This window comes from Protomyctophum parallelum (assembly GCF_964188405.1).
Source record: "Protomyctophum parallelum genome assembly, chromosome: 13".
NCBI classification, from domain to species: domain Eukaryota; kingdom Metazoa; phylum Chordata; class Actinopteri; order Myctophiformes; family Myctophidae; genus Protomyctophum; species Protomyctophum parallelum.
The window spans coordinates 20,738,426-20,758,426 of record NC_139708.1 but is presented as its reverse complement, the minus strand read 5'-3'; the positions used below and the strand labels follow the sequence as shown (position 1 = coordinate 20,758,426).

General features: G+C 43.5%; 1 protein-coding gene across 1 annotated transcript; it reads right to left on the bottom strand.

The window, feature by feature from the left end:
• Nucleotides 1-2,835: 2,835 nt before the first annotated feature.
• On the bottom strand, nucleotides 2,836-11,600 carry lfng (LFNG O-fucosylpeptide 3-beta-N-acetylglucosaminyltransferase). Its single transcript, XM_083780583.1, has 8 exons — nucleotides 11,049-11,600; nucleotides 6,430-6,478; nucleotides 6,095-6,197; nucleotides 5,841-5,994; nucleotides 5,627-5,712; nucleotides 4,924-5,089; nucleotides 4,722-4,807; nucleotides 2,836-4,534 (listed from the first exon to the last, which is right to left on the bottom strand). Exons 1-8 carry the CDS (start codon nucleotides 11,454-11,456, stop codon nucleotides 4,468-4,470), a joined length of 1,119 nt encoding a protein of 372 aa, XP_083636709.1. The 5' UTR covers nucleotides 11,457-11,600; the 3' UTR covers nucleotides 2,836-4,467.
• Between the last annotated feature and the right edge of the window lie 8,401 nt (nucleotides 11,601-20,001).

Genomic DNA, 20,001 nt, shown 5'->3' with positions numbered 1-20,001 from the left:
AATCGCACCTAGGTGTTTGTTTTTGTATCGGCTGGACAAACAGTCGCAGACCAACAAGCTCTGATCAAAAGGGTTTCTCCCCAATGTTAGACATGATAACGAGGGAGGGTGGATTCAACCAGTGTTCTATGGTATGCCCCGAAGGATTAAAATTAACATATCCAATTAATCTGTCATTACAAACGGTGTCAAATGCCTGTTAATTAGAACTTGTGAGACACTAATATTCACATACACATATTCATTGTTGATAGATTGTACTCACTGGCCCTCAGATGTCAGTAGCATTACAAATTATATATATTATCTCATATTCACTGTTGATGCATCCATCCATTCATATATCCACTGAGGATGAAAGTACAATATTGTGCATATGCATATCCACTGGTAATAGATTGTATATTTTTGCACATAATTTATCTTAATGAGTACATATGTCTAGTATCCGAGACAATTTATTTGATTTTCTCAACTTTATGTTTGATGTTATCCATCTATCCTTATCTTTACCTATCCTGTGTTTCTGTTGCTGCTGACACCAGAATCTCCCCACGGGTAACAACAACAAAGGTATATCTTATCTTCAAAACAGAGTTTCGCATACAATTGCAGAATTTCTAGACTGATCTGACTCCATAGATAAAGGACTGGGTTCTGTTTCCGAAAAGACAAATACAGACCTCTTTCAGCAGTGGGGGCCAACAAAACAGTCACACCAAAATTCATAACGGCTGGCTTTGAATTAACGTCATCTCCAATAAGGAAGTTCTTTCTTGGAACCTTGCCTTTCATTACATGGGTAGCAGACACTTCACGACTATTATTTCTTTTTGTCCCTGGGAGTAAATTAAGCCATAAATGTAGAGGAATGTGTCATTCATTTCTAAACCAGTGTGATCATTCAAACCGAGAAACATCAACAAGTCATATGGGATTTTATTTCTGTTTTGTAAACAGGACATGATTCATATTTGGATAACGGATAATCTTAATCACTGGCAGAAAATCACTCACGGTAGTCTCCAGTCATCTCTCACCATAAATCCTGAGTTATATAATATATGTATCTCATATTGTGAGCTTTTAGATCTGCTGTTCTTTTGCAAGGGACGCCATTCTACAACGGCGCATACATGTCAGCATAACGTGCAAGCAGGTGCACAGAAGCATAACCATGTGTAGTGCTGCAGTATCCTGTCACACACTGCTCTGTGATTACCATCTCTTAGTCCAGTCAGATCTGGACTTGTTATTTCTCACCTGTCATTAACCCTCTCTCACACTCACACACACACACAGGAAATAGATGATATCAAGGCTGCATTACTCAAATGATATTGAACTCAGTCGGCTTCCCTCACATAGTCGAGGATTGGTCAGCGAAGCCTAGCGTGGGAGACAAATTACACAAGCAAACATCCAGACCACAGACCATAATCATAGGTTTGCCTTCCTGAGATGTGCAGTGAGAAAAGCTGGAAGCTTTTATGTGTCTGGATCTCATGTTCAAGCAGACATCAATCAAAATGTGCCCCCCCCACCCACCCTCCCATCCGTTTTTGTGACACAAAATGTGGCACAAATGAAGTTATATAGAGGCTTGAAAATCATAGACTGCGTTAAACAGGACTGTATAAACTAATCCCAATTATCTAATTTGCATAGTGATGATTGGTTGATAAACCTCACTCTATATTCAGCCTGTCAGTCAGTGGAAGTCGGAAGAAGAACCGCACCATGCGGAAGAAAAGTAAATGTGGATGACTATTCGTTATCGTTAGTCATAATTAGGCTAATTTGCAAGTTATGGATGTACAGCACACGGTAAGCGCAAGCATCAGTTTAGTTGTTTACTTACAAAAACAACTTTTTCAATAAAGATAGCAATTCATGACCAAGTCATCATTTAGGTTATACAGTAATTTACCATATAGTTTTGTCTTGCCCTGACAACCAGGGCATCTAGCCAATGCCCTGGTTGTCAGGGCAAGAGTCCCATTCTCTCATGTAATTCTATATTTCATTATCTATTGCGTTTACAGTACATTCATATATACAACATGGAGGGATGCCAAAACACGTAGAATTGCCTGTAGCCACAATAATTGTGTGTGGCCCATATAGAAATGTTTGACTGACTTTATTTTCGTTGCTGATTTGTTGTCAGCTTTGAAACATTCTCAGCTATGAAAACATATTTAGGTCGTACGTACTGGCACGGCACCGCCATGAGGAGCAAGAGTGATACAAGATTAAACTTTGCCTAATACAATTGACACAAATTCCACATGTCATCTTAACGCAGTAATCCCTGAGGTACACCAAACTGTCATGTCTACTTACAACCCCAGTCAGCTAAATTACAACTGTTACATTTCTGTTCTATGGTGGTTTCCACTGTGTATTTTCTCTTAAGTGTTTGCTATTGCAATTACAGTATGTCCGTTCCCATACCCACACTTGTAGAATAATAAATAGAGACTCAGACAGTCCTTTTAAGTGTGCACCATTAGCATTACAATTTACGCCCTGGGTTTGGGCCAGCTTTTCAGCGTCACACTTGGGAAGACAGTTTGGAAAACATACTGTGTATTGGGTCAGTCTAGAAAAGAAAGTGCTTGCACTTGGAAGTTGTTGTTTGCGTCACATTTTCTTAATAAAGTTCACATAATTTTTCCCATCTCCTTGACCCAATGACAGAATAATAAGACGACTAGCGTATACCTTTGACACTGACTGTTATTGTATAGCTATAACCTGAATGAAATCAGTAAAATAGTGAAATTAAAAAAGACACAGACAAATATGTAATGTTTCTCAGTGGTTATGCAACTTTATTCAAAGTTTGGGCCCCACTGTGGTTCCCATGGCAATAATACCAGGATCACAACATAATCCCTGAGAAGCTAGTGTTTGAATGAACTGTCTGAACCCTCCAGATACTGGAGAATAAACCACCACAGCCATCGAGTACAATTCAAAGCAGTACAAAACCATATCAAGGTCATCAAAAGCATTATGTAAACCGCCACGGGAAATTACATTCTAAACAATGTACAATCACTACAGTTCATAAACAAAGGCACAGTACACAGTACTGCTGCAGATGTACAGTATCACCCAATGTGGGTCAATGCACAGGGGACGACACCTGTGTGTGTGTGTGTGTGTGTGTGTGTGTGTGGGGGGGGGGGGGGGGGGGGGGGTGTCACAAGCCTTAACACTGTCTATAACTCAGCAGTATTAAACTGGAATTAAAGAACATTCATTTTAACGATAACCGGATGGAATATTTTTGTGCAAAAATATGTGTTGCGTAAAGGTATGTGGTCAATATATCTAAATGCCACACATTCAAACATGTGTTGTTGTTGCTTGTCACTGTTTGGGGCTACTTAAATGACACACATCCATGCTTAAACTATTTTTTGTCAGTTAAGCCTCTTAGGTTGAGCATCATTACAGGAGCAAACAACAGTTCATTTGAAACTCAGCTGTGCAATTTTCAAATTCATTCATTTTTAAGATAATCAAAATCTGATTGTTAACCCCAAATCAACATCTCTGTCATATATTAGTTTCCCTGATTGTAATTAAATGCAAGGACTGTTCTTAAATACAATAGAATATCGTGATAATTATATTTAGGGGTTGTTGGTTGGTTTTAACAAAGATCTGATGCATATAATGGTCAATTGATGTAAATTCAATCTGTTAACCTAAAATATAAAATGGGAAAAGTGCTTTATCCTGATATACCTCAGATTACATCACCCAAGGTTACATTTGTACAAAATAAAATAAAAAACCTAATGCCAGCTCAAATTGTGAGAGAAATAACACTGACAGATATCATTAAAAAAGCATAACGTCTTCATATTATGGAGTTTGTCCGGAGTCATCTGAGATTAAAAAGCGAAAAACAGAAGTAAAAAAACCCACCACTAAGGCCTAAAAGAAAACGGATTTGCTCACAATCAAAGAAATTACAATGATTAGTTAAACAAGTCCAGAAAGATGCATCTGCATCGCTTAAAAAATTGGAATAGGTCAAACGTAAAACAGAAGTCTAAAGAATATTATTTGTTTAAAGCTGGCAAAAGGTTTGAACATTAAGGCATTACATTCTATGAGAATTGCAAATACATTATTACATTTTACAAGCGAAATTTGCAACACAAAGCTCAATTGATTGCCTGCAAAGCTTAACGCTGAAAGCTACTTCCTGCCAGGAGTTTGGCTCTGGCTACCATTGCAACAATGGGAGAGAGCCCAGGCACCAGACAGGAAGGAAGTGTCCTAGGGCAGAGGCCGCACAGCAGCCTAATAAAACTATTGAACACCATGTGTCACTGCGGCGAAAATACAGCAGCCACATGGTCTAATAACCAAACGCTGGTCCCCACGAGCCTTTCAGATACCGAGGCATGACGGGGACGAGGATGAGAAAGGAGAGGGGTCGCCCTAATAGGCAACCAGAGGAGGGCACCACGGTGTGTCTGGATACAGGAGACAGTGCACAGACTTGAACCTGAAACACAGAGGTGTGAGGGTTAGATTTAGATTAAGCGTTTACTAATACACATTACAGTACACAGTGAAAATAGACGATCTACAAGATCCGAACGTGTCACGAGCTTCTAGATAGACTATATATATACAGTACGACACATCTATATACGGTATATTTAAATGATTATATTCTGTATAGCTCTCACCTTGATGGATCCTCCTCCACGGGAAAAGCCCCTTTCAAATTGATGATGTTCCTCTTGTTTTCAAACATTCCATAACTCAACGTGATCTGGGAGGAGAATAACGAATGTCACATGAGCACAATGACCTTCCAAAAAAAGATTCTCAATACTGTCTGCAACAACACGTCTATACAATGACGTGAGCAGCAGTTGAGCATCTCACCTGCTTGTGAACTTCAGATCGTGAGACTTGCTGCAGGTTCTCCAGGTGCGAGTGGAACAGGTTGCTGCGTGTCAGCGGCACGCCCAGCACCGACTCGATGATGTAACCGACGGTGCAGTCGTCCGGCAGGCGGATCTTTTCGGCGGTGTTCATGAAATGGCCGCCGCTGAAGAGGAGACACGACACACAACGTGGTTAACACAACGGCACTCTGCACGCCGAAGGAGGACAACACGTGTCTGCTATTTACGGTGGTGTTAAGTAACTAAGTACATTTATACTCATGTACTGTACTCTACTCCTCTACATCTCAGAGAGAATATTGGACTTTTACTCCACTACAATTATTTGAAAACTTTCGTCAGTAGTTACTTTGTAGATTGTGATTCCTACACTAACCACTTCAGTCCTGTACATTTTGGCCATTTGAAAATATATAGTCGATCTACATCATGACACGTTGTGAGCTTGTAGATTTGCCATTTTCTAAAGATTTTTACATATTAGAAACATTGTGAAATGGGACATTCTGCAAAATAAGCACTTTCTACTTCTTCTTTTTATTCAGAAATTGTACTTGTAACAGAGTATTTCTACAATGCAGTATTGATACTTTGACTTAAGTAAAACATTTGAGCACTTTTTTCCACCACTGGGCCTGGCTATTCACGATCACTGGTGCACACATTTGACCAAATCTCACCTGGCCCACGGGCTCATCTTCAACGCTAGCCCCCGGCTCACACAGAAACCTGCGCCTCCGGTGGCAAACCAGAAGTTGACTGGTCTCTGAAACATATTGCAGACAGAGAGATTGTTAGTTTTCTTTGTAGTCTAACATAGCATAATTGTCCATAGTTGGCATATCCAGGAAGAAGTACATTATATTATGGAAAAGGCAACAATCATTCACCCACCATCTTGTTTTCCGATAGTCTCTCCGTGGCCTCTATGGGCCGGTCCAGGCTGGGTTTACCGATGTAAACGTCCTGGGTGTGGAGGTACTGGGACAGGTGCTTGACCAGAGTCCGCACATTCACGTAGTTGTCATCGTCAACATGACAGAACCACCTGAAGAACCGAAATTACAGTCAGAAAGTGCAAAATTGTAACTTTTTTTTCTTTAAGAAACAAAAGTTAAAAGGTTAAAACTAATTGTGGGTGCACTTACTTCTTCCCAGACTCTATGTACTTGTCATATTCCACCGCCATCTTACAAGACAAAGCTTGACGGCTATGGGCTGCAGAACAGTTGGTGTTGATGGCATGACTCCCTGTGATGATGAGAGAAAAGATTATTTGTTAGAGTTACAAGAAAGTACCCTATTTTGGAGGCCAAATGTTGGATCTGCAAGGCCTAGGAAATGTAATGTTTTGTTGGAGTCATAATAAGACCAGTGAACTATGCATACAGATTGAGATAGGATTTGCTTTCAAAATGTCTAAAATTGGCCGTAATGATGAACCAATTTCAGCTTTTATCATAGTCAGCATACAACAACTTACCAATTTTCTTTTTCAGCTCCTCATCTTCTCCATCTGTGAAGATGTATGTCTGTAAAAGAGAGAAAACTAGAGATGACACAACTTCCCCTTGAAATGCATGAAATTAAACTGAAGTAAACTTTGTCACGAGATCAACTGATTTCCAGTCATCTGATGTGCTTCTTGTTCCTAACTTGGTGTGATTTGCATCCATCATCAGTCTTTTATGCAGTGAAAAACACATTGAGTTAAACAGCCCTTGCCCCAATAAAGGCCTTTTGTCCTCGGTTTCACTCTCTCCATGGCAACTTTGCAGCCCCCCCGAAGCATCGTAGACCTAGAACAAAGGGGGGTATGAACCCCCAAACACCCCCTCCCCACACCCTTGTCTCACTCCCAAACCAGCCCCTTATTCCGCTGGACGCACTGTCTACGTTCAACATGTTATGCAAATAAAACGTGCATTCACCTAACATGTGGCATGCTGCATGCCACAAGTCTCTGTATTATACAGACCACCAATGCAATTTTCTTGTTTAATTGTACCAACACAGAGGGCTTATGAGGAAGTTTAAGTTATGAGCACAAAGGGAGCATAAATAAGCTGCGGGCGCTATAGTTAACAGTAGCTATCGGTAACAAAAGGAGTGAACACAACAAAGGGCTTTCCAAGACTGCCACATCACAGGGAGCACGCAGGGATTAGATGATCTTTCATGGCGTCTCGGACTGAGCAGGTGCAAGGTGGGCTGCACCTCAGACTGAGCGGAGTGGATGAAAAAGCCGGCGAGCCTCAGGCCGTGTAACTTAACTGCCACCCTGTCTGTTTACCCATCACCTCTCAGCCGAGTCAGACAGCACCTGCCGAACGGCACGCTGCCTTATCTGCGCCGCGTGTCTCGGCACGCCCGGGTCACGGTGCAGCGGCGACTCACCTGCTCCCTGAGTTTGACTGATAAAGAGTGCTTTATGACAAACAACTACGTGCGCCAACCACACGAGCTGAGCTGCACCCAGCAACTGCATCTTTTGAAGAGCCAGCTGAGTCGGTACCAGCCGGGGGGGAAAGACATGCGCACGCACTCATCGTTTGCCTGTGCAAACACTATTCCTCCTAAATGTCTGTGTCTGCCGTGGAAGGGGGGGGGGAGGGCAAGGCGGCTTCATTGGTTTGCGGAATAAACTCTGAGCAGATGCTGCACGATGCGAGAGCCATGAGCCCGTGTTTGTCTAAGGAAGGGTGGTGATTTCGCTGGTAAAGGGGATCTGAGACTGGCGCTGTTTGCTTTAAAAGCCCAGTGAATGGACAGCCTAATCATTGAGGCAGCTGCCAGGACTGCCTGGGTGTACTGACAGAAAGAGGAGGGAGAGTGGAGAAGGCTTGGGAGGAAAGAGGGGGGGGGGGTGGAATCTCACTACTGATTAGTAAATCGAAATCTGTGTGTGGCCATTCACCCCCTACTTCATCCCCTATGCTACCCCCTACCCCCCTTTCCACATACTTAGCTAGGCCCTCTTGAATAGAACAATGCCGTGAGTTTTCATGCTGGGTAAAGTCTCCACTGGGTAAATTCTAAATATGTTTGCCAACATTTGCATACAGCTGCAGGAGTTAACTAAAGAGAAGCCTGCGGGAAGGGAAAGAGATTTTTTGTTTTTGATCTGTCTTTGTCCTAACTGAAACTTCCCCAAAAAAAGAGCACAGTTTATACGTCTATGGAATACTAATTCATACTGAATGAAAACAATGATGCTGTCTGTGTGACTCTCTCTCCGACTCCCAGAAAGAGATGTGAGGCCACGGGGCCAAAGAGAAGAGCGATGGGAGATGAGAGTTAAGAGAGACTGCTCTCCTCACCACAGGAAGGCCTGGCAGGGCCCTGCAGGCGGAGCTGAATGTGGTGCCTGGCTGGCTGACTCCAGCACCCCAGGAAGGAAGGGCACTATAGACCCCCTCCCTCCATCAACAACTGCCCCCACCCAGCCTGTTTCCCCCCTCTGTGTTCTGGGCTGTGAGCTCACAAACGGTGAGCTATTACAGCACTTTTTTATTATGACAAAGCAGTTCTGCAGTGGGAGACCTGGTATAGGCAATCAGGACAAGCCAGAACAGAGAAGCGGATGGCACCAGTGAATGGAGCACTCAGGACCTTGCATAAGAACTGCCACAACAGTGAAATATATGGGCTGCCCTGGCAGATCGCAAAGGCTTGGAAAACGTCACTTTGAATAATAGTACAAAAACTATCCCTTGTTTTTCAAGGACCCTGGGTGTTCCTGGTAGGTCTCATTGGCTACCTCAATAATGAGTCTATTTCTTTCACTCTCTGAGAGAGCCGCTCTAAACAGATCTGTTTATTCATCATAGTCCAAGTCCTGTTCCATCAGCCAGCTAAATGAGCACTTTATGCTGGAGCACTAGCTGATGACTGTAATTTCAATTAAGAGTGGAATGCGTACAGCGCAATGCCATTGTGATCCGTGTGCCAACTGTCCTGACACTACCAAAGTCAAATGTATATCCTGATATTTTGAATCCAAATAGGCAGACATGTGTCATCCCCTGAACATCTTGACTCTGGCTGTTCCTAAGAAGAAGTTAAAATCATGACATCATTATTCTTTCTGGGGAAAAACATCGTCAATTCTGTGCTCTGCATTTATCATTCCCAAATGCTGCTCAGTAAATTCTTCACCACTACTGTCTGCCACCTTTATCTCTGGAGGGGCTCGGCTATAACAAGAGCCAGACAAAGGAGGCCGGCCCACAGGCACATTCACTGTCCTGCAGCAGTCATTCTTCTGTCTTTGTTTATGTCTCCGTTTTGTGTGTAAACAACAAGCATCTCATAGCACTGTATCAGTAAATGCCAGCAATGTTGCAAAAACAACTTTGGTGGTGGGGTACAATTGTTATGTCATTAATGCCCACTGACTTATAGCAACATAACATTATCCTCCTGCTATAGCCTGCATTTTCAATGGCATCATCATGATGACTAATCAAAACCACCACAGGTGTTCATGCAGTCGACACATCTGACCTCACGAGTGCAGCGATGACCATATGTAGATATGGTGTGGGAATTGGGTGCATCATATGGCTAGCATTAAGGCCATCTTTTGTTCTCCCTCTCTTGGCCACCTGGCAGTGCTCCTCTAGGAACTCCCTCTTGCATTGTGGGTTGAGTCTGTCCTTTATGTCTGTTCTGCCTTGCACCAGCTGCCTAACCTCTAAGCCCTGCTGTTAGAGAGCTGGAGGATGCTGGGATAACTAACATCATCTACTGCAGTGCAACCCGTTCCCACGCACACTGCATGCAGAGTCAATCTGGGAGCCTCCCCTTAACAGTTACCTGATGTTGTATAATATAATTATGTATACACACAGCGAGCGAAATCATCCGCGTTAATTTAACTATCTGGGAGCTGTGAAGTTCTTGCTGTGTTATGTAAGTATTCAACACATGAGCACAGAAAGTGGGAATTGATTTTGATTTAGCTAAGTGGATGTGACATATTGAAAGATAAATCTTGTCCACTCAGTTTTCGTGGCCCAACTCTCTCCCTATCCACATCCAGGGATCATTCCTCTCAGCTCAGAAACAGTGGTGTTTGGAATACAATGGTGATGGAAATGTTCTATTTAAAAGAGAGAAAGAAAAATGTGGATGGTGTGAATATGTCCGAAGCCAATTAAAGTGACTTTTTGGAAAACTATGTGTGACAGCCATGGCTGCTGATGTAAAATCACTCTGACTAGCCTGTGTGTTTTCTGTTGACTGTGTCTTTGTGTACAATCTAAAAGAGCTTCTAGTCTCAAAGGCACATTTTCATACCCCAGCGTGCTATACTCCAGGACACAAACTTCCCAACAGATGCACCCCTTTGTCCCTCATAGGCATCCCCTTAGCGAAGCCCCCCGTTTTCCCATCCCTCGGTATGGGCTTGACCCAGACTCGGCTCCCACGTTCCCATGGAGAGAGTGAGACAAGACGCTGGGAAAGCTTTTCTTCCCCCATCAGAAAGACGCTTTGTTATAGCCCTGGAAAGGGGACAGCACCAGTCAGAGTCGCTGCTGTGAAGCATCCATTGCACCGACAGGCTTTCACGGGGGACGCCCAAAAGAGGGGAGATAATAGGGAGGGAGGGGAGGGTGGGAGGGAGGGGAGGGTGGGTGGGCTGAAAACTGTTCCCATCGTTCTCAGGGACATCACTTTGGAGCCCGAATATAAAAGTGACAGATCCCAGCGGATATTCGGAATAATGGAATAGGGCTGCGTGGCCATTATTTCAGTGTGTCTGTCATCTGATAACAAGGGAACAATGCAACACTGTAGCCGGGCTATCATGCAGGCATCACCTGCATGTGTGCACGGGGCCATTGTTAAAGCACAACGGGACAGGGTCAGGGACAATGGCCTCAGTTCAGAGAAACAATTATATAGAGTTACAGGGACTCAGGGAGCGGTAGATTGATATACCTTTTCTTTTTTGTCTTAGAGTAGGCCCAGCCTATAGATAGACATCGTGCATTAATATTCTAACGCGAGTAAGATAAGGGGTGAATTAATGGATGAACCCAAAACAATTAGGCTACCATAAATGTATATTCTTAATCTTATTTAGACTCTATTTACCTGCGGCTTGTTTCTTGAGATCCACGTATCCAGCAGAAGATTCAGCCTCGACTGGTGGAACTTTTTCGTGGTCTTGACAGCTATGAAGAGATCACTGGCGCTGATGTCCTCGGCGGGAGGAGACGCGTCTGCCCCGGGCGATGCGGAGGACAGTGCGGGCTTCTCCGCCTCTCTGCGTCCCCGGGACAGTTTGGTGAAATACGCGGAGAATCCGATCTTCGCCTGCGGTCCGGCAGGGCTCGTGTGGTCCGGCGCCAGACTCCGCAGAGAGCGGAGCATCTCCTCCGCGGGATCCTCGGCCACCTGGAAGCGGTGATGCTGCGACGCAGCCACCAGCAGCAACAGGAGGAGGCAGAGAAACGCTGCGCTGGCTATGGAGACAGCTGTCTTCCCATTGTTTTTCAACATGATTTGAATTCTAATAAATAACTAATTAAAGCGCTATTCAGCAGCACACTGAATTCCAGATACAATGTCCATGTGGTAATGTCTCTCAGTAGTACGCGGAAAACGTTATGTGGCGGTAGTCCCGTTACGTTTCATAGCTCAGGAGTATTATGGAGCTACAGGCACGGCACGCTATATAAACTTCTACGCAGGCCACGCCTTGTGGGCGGGCCTTGAACGCAGCGTGCTGCCTTTAGCCTTGAAGACACGGCCTGTGAAAACAATGAAGTGTGCGTGTGTGTGTGACGGGTGTGCGCGAGTGCCGTGTGTGCGTGTGTGTGCGTCTGCGTGTGTGATATACAAGTTTAGTTTGGCGGTTTCTTGCTTGAAGGAGATCAGAAGTTCAGTTTGCCTGTTCCAGAGATAAAGGCGAAATATTGACCCAAGGAAAACAGTGCTGCAGGTGGTTGTCTGGGCAGGGCAGGTTTAGGCTGCACCTGATGAAACATTGCATCAACAAGTAGGCTATACATTTGTAGTTTACCATTAATGATTAAACATATTAAAATCTTGAACCAATGCGGTTTGTTTTAGGCGTGGCCAGCCAAGTGTGGACTGCCTTGTTCACCATGGAGGCCAATTCTATTGTTCCTCTCTGACCTTGTGACGAGGCCTCTGAACAGTTGGCCATTCCTGAACCTAAACACTTGTTATTCAAATGCTGGCCCTCACAAGGCAATGGGCCTTTTAGTTGTGCAAAGCAAATCTCTGACCCAAGACATGACGTGAGATTCAATTCAGACCGGCGTGCAGCTGGTGGTGGTACAGACATTTAAATAACCTCACGCCCCAACAGACCCCAGCATTAGTATGCTCAGTTCCAAGCATGTTTCTGGTCAGGTACCATCTTGCTCTGACTGTATGGAGTCAAGTCATTCAAAAGACCTTTTGCGTATACATACAGTAGTAGTAGCCTACTGCCCATATGACTTACGCATTCTTACATTCTCACTCTTCTAGCGTATAGGCCTATTCATCTTTATATGCTTACTTGCACTGACAGGAAACTAAGTACCCTTTTTTAAATTTGTATATATTATCTGGAAGTGTTTCATATACATACGTTGATGTTAAAGTTCAATCATCTTAGAGATGACAACGCACTGTGTTGATCAACTTTTACAAGTAGCCATAGAAGGGCAACTAAAAACGGAGTGTTATTTTACGGAGGCCAAAGTACTGCCAAAAATCTTTACCCAATTGAACATTCAGGATTTCAGACGGTGTGCATAAAAAACAGGCAGAGGGGGTGGCCTCTTCGCCCCCATTCTTCTGCATTGAACACACTCTTTCTCTATAGGCATTTGTCCCACCTTTGAAAGGCCTTTGATGTAACAATGTCGGTTTTTAACCACCTAGTTGCATGGTGGAGTAATAGCATATCTATGCATTCTAAGTTTTCCCCCCAAAAATAGGGTTGCCAGACTCAGGTTGAAAGTGGTTAATGCCTTTTTTTGTAGCCCACAATGCCTTTTTTTTGTATCATGTTCCCTTCATAGAGACTGATGAGACAAAAGAAATACAAAATAAAAGCAGCCTCCGTTCTCTGTACAGAAGATGGCCCCCACACCACCACCACCACCACATCCTTGATGCACACAGATGACATTACCGCTGGATTCCAGTGAAATTAAATCCCCTTCATCCCAAAAGACCACTTCCCCTGCTGGGTGCCCACAAATAAACGCAACAGCGCTTGATTTTCTCCTGATCATGTCAACATGTCCGCCGGGGATCCAGAGCAGAGCCATGGAGCCTCAGCAGATGAGCATGATGATTAGAGGAATGCTATTTATAGTCTGATGTGTATGGGAGGACACCCACGTTTTAGGTGAAAGATTCCTGAGAAGTCCCAGATCAATGGAAATAACATTACTATTGTTGTAATTATGCACAAGTCCCTGTAAACAACAGTTTTGTGATGTACCAGAACCCGGGTATACTTCACAGGATACCTCGTCATATTGACTCATGCACTGCCACACACCACAGAAAGTTGAAAACACATGTGCTTTACAGTTCAAAAAATGTTCAGATGTGTCCTGGTACGCTGCATGTTGCACACACATGTGAATGGATGCAGCTTTTGTGCTCTGTGCCAAAAGAAAAACTAACCAAACATGGAAATCTTTAGCACAAGTTTCATTCTTTTGTAGTTGTACCCATGCTTTCTGTGATTTGCCCAATTCCCATCTCTTTCACACATTGCTCTTGTAGTGTGTGTGTGTGTGTGTGTGTGTGTGTGTGTGTGTGTGTGTGTGTGTGTGTGTGTGTGTGTGTCTCTCTCTCTCTGTGCGTGTGTGTGCGTGCCTGCGTGCGCGCATTACTACTTGCATTCATGTGCGCTAGGGAAGGAGAAAACCCAAAGAAAAAACTGAGAAACAGCACTAAACGAAAAAAACCAAACAGTACATTATAGGTTTTCTCTCATCTTTCTCTGAGCTTATGCTCTGTGAACGTGAGGATCAGTGGACGAGGGCAGCCAGCGTAGTGGGAGCAGTCTTTGGTTCTGTTTATTTTCCCAGCATGGACACACTGGCTGTGATAGGATTACAGGTCACAGTAGAAGTGAGAGCCAGGGGACTGGGCGGCCCTTCAGAAGTTGGTTTCAGTTTCCCTGCCGTCTCTATATACAACATAGGATGCTCTCTGGTAAGATTACTGTTCGGAATGGCTCACTCTATGGGGCTGAGGAGGTAAATGGAGCCTATATTATTTTATTGATTCATCATAGACAAGATCAAGTTTCAAGGGGATTCAAAGGAACCTCCTATAGATTCACAAAAGGAGTTAAACGCCAGACAAAATAGGCCATAAGTTAGGTCTTAAGACTCTCTGTTATGGATACCTCCCTGAGTGAGCCAGAAACTGCAGAAATGAGAGGGACATGGGCATACTGTGGTGTGCTCATATCACAACAATGGATTATTTAGAGAAATATTGGCTGTATTTTGCGTGTCTTAAGTACCAGGTCTTATTCCCTAACCTGAGTAAACTAAAGACCTGGAGGCGTGATCAATGCCATTTGGCTATTCTGAGTGGCCAAAGAGCATTGATCACGCCTCCAGGTCTTTAGTTTACTCAAGTTAGGGAATAAGACCTGGTACTTAAGACACGCAAAATACAGCCCTATATCATGCAATTTATACATCCCATAACAACTAATACATGTAGGCTACACAAATTATGGTTCAGCATTAATGATAGTGAGAACATCCAAATGGTAACAGATAATTCTCTATTCCATTATTCAATTTAAGAAAATACCCTTTTTCAATTATCAATGTTTCGCTGTTTTCTACTGCACAGGACTGCATGCTGTTTTGAGGAATGAGAGTGCTTTTGCACTAAATATTGTTTTTACAGCTTTGATTTATGACTTGTACAAAAAACACCTGCACTCTTTGGCTGAAAGTTGGGAACTGATCACCTCATTTAGTGGTGGGTGCACACTGCACAGGGCCCTATCTCATACTAATTTGGCACACCTGTGGCAGGCCTACTTAGGCCCAGGTTGTAACCACACAAACACTTGCCTTTGCCTGGAGAGGTACTGTGAGAACCCCACAGCTATATGTCAAAGTTGATGCATCATGTAAGTTAAGTTTGCTCCTTTCTGTTTATTAGCATGTCCCTGTGAGTATTTGTTTGTTTGAGTTGTTTATGCCTATGTTAGTTTATGCCTTTGTTTATTTTGCACTACTAATACCATGTTTCCTTTTCTTGTTCAGTTAAATGAAATCATAATTTCATCACCATCATCATCATTGCCTCTATAGGCCTAGAGCCACCTGGAGAAGAACCACAGAGCAGGAGATGAAGTCACAAGGCGAGGGCTGTCATGGCAACACCTGGAGCGGAGGGCACAAGACCGAAGGGGATGGAGGAGCCTCACCTATGACATGTTCCTCAGGGAATTTCAAGGCCTATGTACTGTAAGTATCATCATTGCCATCATGTCCTAATCACCTGTACAAAGGCTGAATATACTGCTGTGACACTGCAATCATGTCTGGTCTTTGTGTTCTAACCGGCATGCTGGTGTAGGGGTGCATATGTATAGCCAGCAGACTTCCTCTATTAGCCTGTCGGGATAAAAGGCAGTTTCTAAACATGTTTGCAGTCTCTTTCTAGCTCTCTATACTAACCTTCCTCTTGCTGGCATAAACAATGGGATATCCAGTGGACAAAGGGATGACAATGGATTCATTCAAGTGCTTAAGCATATCTGCATTGTGCTCTCTTCCGTATGTAAATATGGCACAGCGTGCAGGGAAAGTGAACACGGCCACCAGTGGGGGGGGTAGGGTAAACCTAAGATTGAGCAAAATCAATTCCGCTTAGATTTCAACGAATGTTTTGACCTTTCACACAAATTATCTTGTTGTGAGGTGGAAACGTGTATCTTGGCTGTTGAAATGTTTGAAATCTCCCTCTGTGGGTTCAATATGACACGGTCTCTAATCTAATGAAATCTAATGACACATGCTGTATTCAAGAGGTCTGGGTGATCATGGGAAACTCTTAAGCATCCTCATCGACCATATTTTCATTGCATTTCATCCATTTTCATCGTACATCAGGGCAAAACGGGCAATACTTTTGTAGGTGCTGCTGTCCTATTTTAAACAGGGCCCCAGTGCTTCTCTTGAGTTATAATTAGTCACTTTCACCTCCATACTTAATAGAGCTCAACAGCTCAACCAGGGCCATTTGCATAATTGTTCAGACATACTAGCCCCCCTGCCTCTGCCCTACTTCCCCTCATTCAGTCTGGTGCTTCCCATCGTTTCTTCCTTTGTGTCAGTCCTCCAGTCATGAGAATAACAAATGATTGACATGTTAAATTGGGAGGGCTCCAGTCTTGTCTAGCCTCCCTTTACTGTCTTTTAGTGGCACAGTTATGATTGTGAATGTTTGGGAGAATGTTTTGCGTGGTTTCCCATTTTGTTGTTTTGTCGTTCTCACCAGTGTTACAAGACAGGCTTTATATTGATGTATGTCATGTTGTGGAGTAATGAAAAGATATGTGCCACGTGATCTGTGTGCACATATTATGGCAGAAGAATAGCGCTCCGGAACGCATTACTGTGTAAATGACAGGGCATGCTGATGTGCGACTCTCTCTCTGTGAATCTCACGGGACTGTCACTGCATGCAGAGTGCTGTTTGCTGTGGGTGATTCTGATGGGAAACTGCTGAAGTTACACTTAAGGGTGTGTTATGTGGGTGTTATGTACATTGCGTGAAACTCGCTGCATTTCAAACAGAGGTGACAGCAGTTAGAGATGGGTTGCTTCAGTATTGACAGTGACGTGGCCATGATCGTAGGGATCACCCCTATTCTAAACTTCCATAATCTTTCACACCGTTTCTGTGGGGTCAAGTTTCTCGCCGTGGTAGCTAGCACCCACCACGCTCACATAGCCTGCTACACCAGCATGATAACTTGGTGGAGAGTATTCTTCATCAAATGTTATATAATGGCATGGCGTAATAGAGGGTATGTGCATGCATAAAGTGGAAAATCATCGAGTGGCAAAGTGAGTTTAATGTTGTTTACAGAAAGGTCCACTCTGATTGCATTAAACTTTAATGCAATCAGAGTGACTTTTCTGTTTGGATGTATGGGCTGTCAAAGCCAGAAGGTCGTTTTTGACTCAGTAAGTCAGTAAGTGTTGCCGCATAACTTCCGGGTATGATGATGATGTCACGCGCATACCCTCTATATTGTCATTCCGAACTCTGTGTTACAGATGCAGGTCTCTTCATATCTCACACCTTTTGACCAGTGAAGACGGTGGCCGATTTGAAGCAGAACAATATTCAAGCATTTATCATAAGGATGCAGTATAAGACATTTGACATTTATGACGAGGCCTTCCTCTGCACTAGCTGTTCCTTAGTGGTACCCATGAAGAAACCCTCAGGTCGACCACTTAAGCCCTGTTTTACACTTTGGATATACTTGAAATAAATATCATTTGTTTTCATCTTTTCATTTTGTGAAAATATTTAAGCAGTTAGATTAAGAAAATAGGGATGCCAGGGTTAATGTGGTAGGGGGGGGGGAACTCTTCGGTGTCCCCTGAGTCTCACACTTCAGAGCTCTCTCTGATACATGATCTGTTTAGAAACAAGCAAACCACTGTGACCTCCTCACTTCCCCGGCCTCGGGGCCTTGTGGTGGCTCCCAGTGGGCCGAAAGGAAACTGCTGCAGCCCGTCCCCCCACCCCAGTGGCGGAGGGTCTCGAACATTTTTGTGATACCAAGGTCGAAACCTCTGCCCTATCTGAGCTTTATCCCCGTGCCCTCGGACGGTTCCCCGCAGAGCACAATAACAGATATTCCAGACATTCAGCGTCAGTCATCGAATCAATTAGTAACATCATACCAACATCTGCAACGCATTTAGCATCTCATAGTTGTAATTAATGCTTTTGTACTCCGTCAGAGGTCCACTGGCAACCAACATTCTTCCAGAGATTCATTATTCTCAGAGGACCTGCTGTGTTTTGATTGACTCTATTCTGTTTTACAGTGTAAGCCATTTCCACTGCTTTGTTGTGGTTGTTTTTATTATATGACTCATTGTGAGTTTCCTTCGCTTTGTGTGTCATTATGTAGGCTGTCCCTAAAAAGCTAAATTATGTTTGTTAATAAATGTTTTGCAGAGTAGCAAGGATTTGTCACATCTCATCGTTTTGCAAGTGTGAACCCAGGCAGAGAGAGTAGCATAATGTGCAACATGGGAGGCTGGGGGAACGATGTGAAGCAGATGTGTCTACTCTGTAAGGCAATTAAATCACTTTACTGGCCTGTAAAAATCACAGAGACTGTACAGTGAATTCTGGCTAATTACCCAAGACAAGCTGGAAAAATGGTCAAGCGTGCGTGCGGTTTGACTTAATCACCTGTGTAAACGTATAGTGTGTATTTTGACACCATGATTTGTGTTCAAAATAATATAATATACCACAGGCCCAAGGAGGATACAGGATGTCTCTGTCACCTGTTTGTCAGAACATCATGTTTTCTATTTGTTCCTATTCATATCCTGTCTTCACTCGCATATCTTCCGGTCAAGTAAAATGGCTTGTGCTTATGTATGTATATCCGTGTTCTTTAAACCCTACACTATAAATGTAGTTGACCAGAGTCCGTCCCATGGGTCTATATTTGGCACCTCCCTTTTTCCCTCTACGTGAAATGTCGTATCATCTACTTTTATTTGTTTCGTTTCAGTCACAATCTCATAGGTTAATTTGTCTTATTTGTGTAGGATTTGATTTAATTTTGTTTGATTTCTCATGAATTAATATGATTTAAGGAGATTATCCTTCATCACATGAAGTGATGAGAGAGCTTATGCATGACACAGCTGTGGTGGTGACTTCATTCCTGTTCTACTGTTTATCTGTACCTAGTTTTTATTGTATGGATGTGCTTTTGCTTGCTTTTAAATATGATTGCTGGACCACGTGATTCAAGCTTTAACCATCTCATTAGTTAATTGCTGTTGACAACATGAAACTAAACCTGCAGGATCAGAACTGAGTATTTAGGGATACATGATAATAGGGGTTACCACATGGTATTTATTGAGAATACCACCTGTCAGCATAATACACACACACACACACACAACCACACAACCTCAGTCAGCTAGGCAAGACTGCTGTATTTGGAACTAGGATTAATTCCTGGCCCAGCTCTGGTGAGGGAACAAGGCCAGCTAGCTTCCATCCCGCAGAGCAGAAGTCTATCCCCTTGTGGTGCGTGGGTCTAACAGGGATGATCCTCTCATATTAAAATGGATTAGCAGAGACCTTGTTCTACTGTCATTCTCTCAGTGAAAGAAGGGAGACGTTTCTTTTTATTATTATCATTTATAACGTTAAACACCAACTCTAAAATAAAAATCAATCCGATGCCATGTGTGCATCTTCTAAACAGTGAGTGAAAGGTCATGCTTTTTTCCACAGACCTAGTGTTAGAAATGTGATGCCTAGCTGACCTCTTTATCAGGCTTGTTTAGCTCTCATAGTATCCGTGGGAAACTGCAGCATTAGCACAGAGACTACAAGCTTCATGATTTCCCACGAGAGACATCAGCCAGGAGTAGGCTAGGTTAGGTTGGGACACAACTGTTACTTATAGGGCGACTTGGATTGAACTGATCAAGTTACACATTTCAAGGAAGAACGGGTACGGCTCAACCTCAATCATGTACCTGAGTGTGTATTTCTTCCCAATCGCAGGTATAGGCCTAAATAATGATAGGCTGCTCTATAGCCCGATGCAGCTTTAGCACCACACCACACGGCACTACACCACACCTCACCGCATCAAAATATCTACCATTTCCATTAAAATAAAGTACCCCCTCGCAGTACCCCGGGGGGGGTCGACGCCCCCTTTGTAATGTAAGGAGGTGGAGGTCATTGCTCCTTGCCTAACAATGTAATGTATATGAGTGCACAGGAGAGGAGTACTCCAGCTGAT

Excerpts from the sequence above, each read along its gene's own strand:
- lfng (XM_083780583.1), bottom strand. The coding sequence starts at position 11,456 with ATGTTGAAAAACAATGGGAAGACAGCTGTCTCCATAGCCAGCGCAGCG. Across the intron at positions 6,198-6,429 it reads GGAGCTGAAAAAGAAAATTG|GGAGTCATGCCATCAACACC; the intron begins GTAAGTTGTTGT and ends TCATCATCACAG. Across the intron at positions 4,808-4,923 it reads GATCTGAAGTTCACAAGCAG|ATCACGTTGAGTTATGGAAT; the intron begins GTGAGATGCTCA and ends TTCTCCTCCCAG.